This window comes from Ovis canadensis, chromosome X (genome assembly GCF_042477335.2).
Source record: "Ovis canadensis isolate MfBH-ARS-UI-01 breed Bighorn chromosome X, ARS-UI_OviCan_v2, whole genome shotgun sequence".
In the NCBI taxonomy this organism is placed as follows: Eukaryota; Metazoa; Chordata; class Mammalia; order Artiodactyla; family Bovidae; genus Ovis; species Ovis canadensis.
The window spans coordinates 55,429,632-55,438,320 of NC_091727.1; the positions used below are offsets into that span (position 1 = coordinate 55,429,632).

Below are 8,689 nucleotides of genomic sequence, written 5' to 3' on the forward strand. Positions count from 1 at the left end.
AAAATACAGTCTGACACTGTTTCCACTGTTTCCCCATCTATTTCCCATGAAGTGATGGGACCGGATGCCATGATCTTCGTTTTCTGAATGTTGAGCTTTAAGCCAACTTTTTGGCTCTCCTCTTTCACATTCATCAACAGGTTTTTTAGCTCCTCTTCACTTTCTGCCATAAGGGTGGTGTCATCTGCATATCTGAGGTTATTGATATTTCTCCCGGCAATCTTGATTCCAGCTTGTGTTTCTTCTAGTCCAGCGTTTCTCATGATGTACTCTGCATATAAGTTAAATAAGCAGGGTGACAATATACAGCCTTGATGTACTCCTTTTCCTATTTGGAACCACAGACATATTACATGGGTGTAATCTAATGTGGGAATGGTGGAATAGACTATAAAACGGCACCTCTGGTATGACAAGGAGATAGTACCTGGCAATTGTGAAGCAGACCTGTGATGTAGCTGCAGCCTGTTTGGTCCACACCTCCCTGCAGACAGGAGAAGGAAATGGCAACCCATTCCAGTATTCTTGCCTGGAGAACCCCATGGACAGAGAAGTTGGCAGGACATGACTCAGGGACTAACACTTTCAAGTCCTAAGCAGATAGTGAAGGACAGGGAAGCCTGGTGTACCGCAGTCCACGGGGTCCCAGAGAATCACGACACGACTGACTGACTGAAAACAAGAAAGTACTAAGCAAGAAATGAATAATAATAATCCCTGCAGACACCAGCACAATCTCCCAACTTTGCTAAATTGCCTCTTGATTTACTCAAATATCTTTTAAAGCTGAGTATGAGTTTTATCATTTTACAATGTCTTAACCATATTTTTAGGATTCCTTGGTGTTTCATTTACTTTGTAGTGGTTGATACTACCACTGTGATGTGATCATTTACCCATTCTATTTTCTACAGGATTATTGATGGCATACATGAAAGCTCTTGGGATTTTAAATGTGAATATTTATTAATTTCTCCCACTTAAAGAAGTTTATTTTTACATCATTTCTCAGGTGTTTCCCAAGAATGTATTCCTCCTGTCTGCAAAAAAGAGAATTTTGTCTTCTTTACCAAAATGGCAGGCATTTTTCTATTTACGATCTCATTACATGGGAAAGAAAATTTTAAATGATATCTAATAACGTGGGTGATAATTGATATATTTGCCTAGATTCTGATTATGATGGATTTTGTTTTTGATTTTTAATTGTCAGTATGAACACACTGAGGAATACATCTTGCTGAAATTTATATTTTTTCCTAGTGTAGTGGTTTTTTTTTTTTTTTTTTGTGGGGGGTAGGGTGGAAGTCCTAGCATGCAGCAGAGGAAACTTTCCTGAGCAGGGATCCAACTTGTGCCTCCTGCTTTGAAGTGCAGAGTCCTAACCACTGGATCTCCAGGGAAGTCCTCCTAGTTTGTTTTTGGTCATGGTCTGTTGCATTCCACCAAATGTTCTTTGATCATCCATACATCATTGAAATATGGTCATTAGAGGTAGTATGGCTATTGGTTCAGGTGATACTCTGTATATATCTTATCTTTTTCTTCCGATAGTTTTGTTCTATCATGCCCACATACTTTTGTCATATTATGCTCAAGATATTGAGGGTAGTCTTGCCACCAGGAACAGAATCATTTTTATGGGCTATTTGGGTATACACGGAGTGGAACAGACCCTGGGAAGCTGAACAAACTTGTTATTTAAAAACCAGACTGTATGTTTCATAACCATTTTCCACATACCTTTCCGATTCGATTTCCCCTTGAGGAATGGATTATTTCCTTGGAAAAGTGAGTTGTCATGATCCGGCTTGCCTGATGCCAGCAGAGTGTCTGCAGGTAAAAGAGACAAAGATGCCTAAGTTGCAATAAGGCAAAATGTGGGGGACATCAGAGGTCTTCTCCATAAGGTTACTGTGAGAGCAGGGAAACAATCAGAAGGAATGAAATGCAGGGCGAAGGCTTTAGGTTGTTATATCTGGGGTTGTGGGAAGGCCACTTCTTGGCCATGGGTATAGGATGGCTAGACCCACTCCAGTATTCTTGCCTAGAGAATCCCGTGGACAGAGGAGCCTGGTGGGCTGCTGTCCATGGGGTCGCACAGAGTCGGACAGGACTTAAGCAACTTAGCATGCATGCATGCATTGGAGAAGGAAATGGCAACCCACTCCAGTATTCTTGCCTGGAGAATCCCAGGGACGAAGGAGCCTGGTTGGCTGCCATCAGAGTCGGACACGACTGAAGCGACTTAGCAGCAACAGCAGCAGACAGAGGTGAGAGATCACCAAGTGGCCTTGCTGGAGTCCCAGGCCAGGAGGCTTCTGAAACTCAAAATGTAAAATGTGAAGGGACTGCCAGAGGCATGTTTCCCAAAACCTCAACCAGTGCTTCCCAATGAGAAAGAGACGTGTGGAGTGTGTGAAGGGGAGAGATTCCTGCTTTGCGTGGCTCTCCAGCTGTTGGGTGAATATGACCTAAAGTGCAAAGGTCTGGACCAAGTAGGTGAGGAGTTTACTGATGAGGAAACCAGAGACCAGAGGTTAGGTAACATGTCAACAGGGGTAGGTTCAAGAAAGCTGTTCAGTCGTGGACTGGACTGTGCCAAGGTGTCTGGCCAAGTGAAGAACCTGTTGAAAAAACAAAACTGCACGAAATGACTCAGCAACGATTCGGTACTCTTTCGCCCAATACCTAGGATCATCTTGACAAAACCGAGGCCTTCCTATAAGGAAGCCGGTACTCTTCACTGTGGAAGATGACTACGACCTTATGCACTTGACCATCCGTCTTGTGGTGCTGTGTGAAAAACGATTGCGTGTGTGTTTTCTGCGACCTGCTGGAGAGGGTGAAGAGAAACGTCCGGCCGCGCCACAGCCACGTCTGGGTCAAAGGCACACGTGGAAAGAAGCTGGCCCAAGTCACAATGCGGTGCCTTTCACCCTGGGGGACGGACAGCCCCAGCCGGAGAAGGGCCAGGCGCCTGCGCTGTGCGCCAGTGGCGCCGGGCGCTGCGGGAGCCGCGAGACCCCCGCCCTCCGACGGGAACGCGCACGTGCCTGGGGACGCGGACGCGCGCGCGAATGCGCATCACCTCGCTCAGCCTCAGTCTGGGCGGCTGAGGAGGGAAGGAGGGACGCACGGAGACGCGCACCAGAGACGCGAGTGGGCTCTTCGCAGAGTGGCGGGCTCGGGGCGGAGGCGGGGATGGGGGCGGGGGCGGGGCCTCCTCCACTCTGGCGTCTGTGCCCGGGACCCCCGGCCGCGCAGGGGACGGACCGACTGACGTACCTCGCGCGCCCCCGCCCCCGTCCCCGCCCCCGCCTTATCTTCCCTGAGCTCCTGGGGCTCCTGGGCTGAGGCCCCTCTCTCTCACCCTCGGCCCCTCCCCGCGGCTCTTTCTCTCCCCAGCACCTTGGAGCCCCTCGACCCGGCGGCGGCGGGGACCTGAGCGGCGGCGGACGGCCTCGAAGATGAAGTGCAAGCCGAACCAGACGCGGACCTACGACCCGGAGGGGTTCAAGAAGCGGGCGGCGTGCCTGTGCTTCCGGAGCGAGCGCGAGGACGAGGTGCTGTTAGTGAGTAGCAGTCGGTACCCGGACCGCTGGATCGTGCCGGGCGGGGGCATGGAGCCCGAGGAGGAGCCGGGCGGTGCGGCCGTCCGCGAGGTGTTCGAAGAAGCGGGAGTCAAGGGGAAGTTAGGCCGGCTCCTGGGCATTTTCGAGCAGAACCAAGATCGCAAGCACAGAACGTACGTGTATGTACTGACTGTCACTGAGATTCTGGAGGATTGGGAAGATTCGGTTAGCATTGGGAGGAAGCGAGAGTGGTTCAAAGTCGAAGATGCGATCAAGGTTCTCCAGTGCCACAAGCCCGTGCATGCCGAATATCTGCAAAAACTAAAGCTGGGCGGTTCCCCAACCAATGGAAACTCCGTGGCCCCGTCCCTGCCGGAGGGCGATCCCTAGTATGTACCGCTCGTGCACAGACTTCTGCTTTCCGCCTACCTGACAATAAGTAGTGCCCGGAGCACCTCTCTTGTTGCCGTGTGCGTTCTCACCGGGAGGAGGGAGGCTTCTTTTGTTTCCTTGGCAGACCTCTGAATCACGCTTGCAAACTGTCTCAGTTGCCAGGCACTGTTTTCAGGCACTTTGCACGTTTTTCAGATGCTTTCAGAATCGCTTCTTGGTAGCACTATAACACATTTCAGAAAGCCAAAGCCACATGGGTTTTTTAAGTTGCCTTAACTGGTCGCCCAGAGTTTGGGATGTGTGTGTATGTGCATGCACGCGCTTGTGTGCATGTGTACTTTTCGTACCAGTCTTGTGGCTTGTATTGTATTGAGGGCCTTTAAAATCTGATCACCTTGGTTGTGTGGCATTTTCATTAATTTTTTTTAAGTTGTTTTCTCACTCACAGCTTTAGTCCTGTCAGCAAGTCCTTCTGTGATGGGAATTGGTTTGACGGTCCAGCTTTGAATTTCAAAAAAGTATTTAAGAAATTTTACATCATTTGCTCTTTCTGCACTGAGCAATAATTGCATGTTCAGATATGTGATCTAATTTGCCCTTTTCAGTAATTGCTTTATTCATATGTTGTTAATTCGAGTTTCAGAATATTTTCATAACTGATATTTTTACTTCTTACTTGAAATAACCATTACCTTTTTAGCCCAAATGTAGCTTAGCAAAATATCATTTTATAAACACCCTCTCGAGAAGGTTGTTATATACTGTCCTGATAATGTACATATTATGAAAACTGTATTCCTAGTGTGATTTAGCATGCTCAACTTCCAGCTTCCATTGCTCTTTTCTCAGTGCCCTAGAACAACTATGGTTCTCTCAGTATAAACTAGTCTTGAAAGAAAGTTTGCCTATTTGAATTTGTGATAGTCAAGTTAAACTTGTCTGAATATCAGTAGTCAAATAAGTGGAATATTATATGGTAATTTCATCCCAATTGAGGGAGTTAGCTTTCTTGATACTCAGCTACTACTGACTTCTCAAACTGTTGAGATGTCTGAACAATCTCTTGTGAAGATTTTGGATAAGGTTTTGTGTCACATGACAATCTTTTTTGGGTATCTAAGTAAAAGCTCTTACTTAAACATTTGCTTCACGACTTGTTTGAAATCAGGGATCCTATCTAAAATGTATAGGTCTGTCTTCTGGAACTACCTTTATTCCTCTAGCCATGTCGGCAGTTAGGTAGATGGAAAATCTACTTTCTAAATTGGACATCAGGTTGAAAAAGTCATTCCATAGATAATACTTAAGCATTTTTAAAACATCCTTCTAGTATATAATAAGATAGAAAGTAATAGTTATTTCAAACATTTCGTTAGTCCTGAAAGTAGCCTGTTTTTAAACACAATTACTGCTAAAGATTTAATGGAAGTTATCCTTTGTTAAATTAATTCATATTTTACTGTTGTGCAACATACATGCAGAACAGTTGACAAATCTTTACAGCTTAATGAATCTTTACATAGTGAGCAATACATGTAACTAGAGTTCAGATCCAGAAATTATTAATAACATTACCTGTAACTCAAAAGTCCATTGCATTCCTCTTCCTAATCAGTACTCTGCCCTTCTATCTTTTAAGACCATAGAGTAGTTCTGCTTTTAAACTTTATATTGAATTTTAGAACATATACTCTTTTGTGCTATTCCCTTGTGTGCTGTATGTGTTTGTTCCTCAAAATACTCAAATATTTTTCTCTATTTGGTTGCATTTTAGTTCTATAAATTAATAGCATGCTTATATGATTGCTGCTAAAAAGTGGGTTCTGTTTCACTTTCTAAAGAAATTTGGTACTACTATTTTGAAAACAAATCTTATTACACTTTCAAGTACAGATAAAGTGCAAGTTTCAGTTCGCAAAACATTTTCTGTACTAATGCCATTGAAGTAAACTAAAAAATGAGTTTTAAAAACAAATGATAGTTTATTATCTGAATTATTTCATTTGATTAATTATAGTTATTGTGTATTTTTCAATTTTCCTCTGCAAAAGTGATCTATATCAAATATATATTTGAGCACATGTTTAATTCCAAACAACTTGACCTTTACTATTCATATAATCTCAAATAGACCCAAAGATATTTTCCCCCAATAACCTAGTTATTCAAGAGGGTTCTTAAAGTCTACCTTAACATTAACACAGCAGATATGCTGGGTTCTTATTTTACAGATATTTTTGCAGATAAAAACCCCTTCCATCTGAAATGCTGTCACAAATACTTTGGAGCCTTAACTTGTTATTCTTAGAGGTAATAATGCATCATCTTATTTGGTTCTTAAATTAAGTGTCTGACAAAGGCAGAAATATACAGTATTCATATTAACACATTGTTAAGAATTTAGCATCTAAATACATTGTGGGTTTGTTTGCTTTTGCCAGAAACATTTAGAATATGTCATGCTATACTTTAGGATTGACTGTTAGCTTCATTTAAGTAGCTTTTGTGAAATATTCTCTGGAACTTAGCCTGGTTGAAATAGTTTAAAGCTCCAAGGAGACTTCTCTTTTTCTCTTTAAGACCAAGGCTTTCAAGCTAAACAGATGAGCAGAGATCATGTAGAAAATTTCTACCACCTCAGCGCTCCAAAGATTGATGTACAGTTGATTTTTTTTTCCTTCTAAGAGTGTTAAAAAGTCACTTATATGTTGTTTGTTTGGTTTTTCAGCCTTCCCCTTGGTGAAAAGAGAAAAAGAGTACTCTCCATAGATAATTGAGGTTTGCAGCAATGAATCAAATTTTTTTCTGCATGTTTTATAAACACCATATATTTTCAGCTGCTCAAATATTTTATTCTTTTAATTTATAGACAACATTAGAGATTAATATAGATACATAGAAACACTGAAAATAATTGGTGCTATGTCTATAATGTATAAAAATTTTTAAATAAATTGTATCTGTATATGTACACACACAAATATATTTGGGGGGCAAATCTTTTACTTCCAGGTGTCCCATATAGGGAAGCCACCAGGCACTACCAGAGTTTCACCAGTATTTTCCTGGCAGTTGTCTCCTGATAAACTGTTATACTATATTTAACAGATATTAAATATTTTATGGGGAAATAGCATTATGAGAATCAGAAAGGCCACTATGGTAACTGAAGTAAAACTGGATATTTTTATGAGCAGTTTTCAACTGCTTCTTTCTGCTAATTCTGTAACTTCAGCCAAGTTATCTATCTGATGCTCAGGGTTTTTAATATAAAATTGAAGATAATAAAAATAGTTACTTCATAAACTTTTCCTATAAGAAGCCTTTCCTGACCTGGGTCGAGATACCCTCTCCTGTGTGTGTCATGGTTTTTATAATTTATTGTACTTACCTATTTGCATGGTTGTGTGGCCACTACACAACAAATTTCACAAACTTTTTGATGGCTAGGAACCAATAATTCCCATAAGCCTGCAGTCCAGAACATGAAATTTAGGATTTTTTTTTTTATGTCTTAGATGACCACTCCCCCTTTTGCAAAACTTCTGGTATCATTTCTTTGCAGACTTTTTTGTTTTGTAACATATATTGACTTATAACTTCCTCAGCTGCTCATCCAGACTCACATTGAAGCTGCATTACATAATTCTGGGAAGGCTTTCCAAATGTGAAGTGAATGATGCAGATAATAAAGCCTTTGTAAATTTATCAATTGGAAGAATTGTTACATTAGTATAAGCCTTCTAATTTTATGTTGGTTTGTTTCTCCAGATGAACAGCAAAGATGTCCAGGATTGTTTGAAAGATCATTGATGTGAACCATTAATAAATGGAATTGTCAAGTATAGGTGAGCACTTCCATGCTTCCAAAGAGACAGCTCATCTGGTTTTCTTCCTGCATCTTGAGACACTCCTTCCCTGTCTGTTTTGCTGACTTCTCTTGCCCTGGTGATTGTACTGTTGTACATGAACAGACTCTTATTCAGCACCTGTAGCCTTTTGTTGTGCTTTTTTATTGATATGTCTGCCTTCTTTATTGGACTATGATATCCTTGAAAGCAAGAACCACGTCTCCTTATTCTTTTCATATTCTGCACCTGAGACACTACTTGAAATATGGTTGACATCACTGAAGTTTCTTTGATTCAATTAATATTTTATAATCACTACATATAATTATAATGGCAAAACATCCCCCTTCCAATCTGGTGCTATATGCTCTCCAGGCACCACGTGTGTGGCTTTTCTGAATAAGACATTTTGGAAACTTTTCAAGGCAGTTTTAGGATATTCAAGGACAAGAATTATACTCCTATTGCTATGTCATACCATGCAGTGGCTAGCACAGTTTTTACATCACTTAGGGCAAAATTTTATAGAATCAGTCCTTTGTGTAACAACTTCAGTGTTTTTGTACTATTGTTAATTTGCTTAAAATTTTATTCAAGAATACCACTTGCTGTAAAACTAATTATAAAAATAAATACAATGAACATAATAAGATGATGTGCTTTTTATAAACATTTTACAATATACAAATAATAATGTTTTTGCACTGCCCTAACCACTTGCATTGGAGAAGGAAATGGCAACCCACTCCAGTGTTCTTGCCTGGAGAATCCCAGGGATGGGGGAGCCTGGTGGACTGCCATCTATGGGGTTGAACAGAGTCGGACACGACTGAAGTGACTTAGCAGCAGCAGCAGCAACCACTTCTTACA

General features: G+C 41.7%; 1 protein-coding gene across 3 annotated transcripts; it reads left to right on the forward strand.

The window, feature by feature from the left end:
* Window positions 1–3,070: 3,070 nt before the first annotated feature.
* NUDT11 (nudix hydrolase 11) lies at window positions 3,071–8,466 on the forward strand. Of its 3 annotated transcripts, XR_011446347.1 has the most exons (4): window positions 3,071–3,162; window positions 3,409–3,964; window positions 6,200–6,278; window positions 7,740–8,466. XR_011446347.1 is itself a non-coding variant. In XM_070291691.1 (2 exons), coding segments are annotated over exons 1-2 (495 nt in total). In that variant the 5' UTR covers window positions 3,314–3,470; the 3' UTR covers window positions 7,741–8,466. The 3 variants fall into 3 exon arrangements, 2 of the variants coding, with proteins under 2 accessions (XP_070147792.1, XP_070147793.1); XM_070291691.1 differs by lacking the exons at window positions 3,071–3,162; window positions 6,200–6,278 and having other exon boundaries at window positions 3,314–3,964; XM_070291692.1 differs by lacking the exons at window positions 3,071–3,162; window positions 6,200–6,278; window positions 7,740–8,466 and having other exon boundaries at window positions 3,377–3,965.
* Window positions 8,467–8,689: the final 223 nt, after the last annotated feature.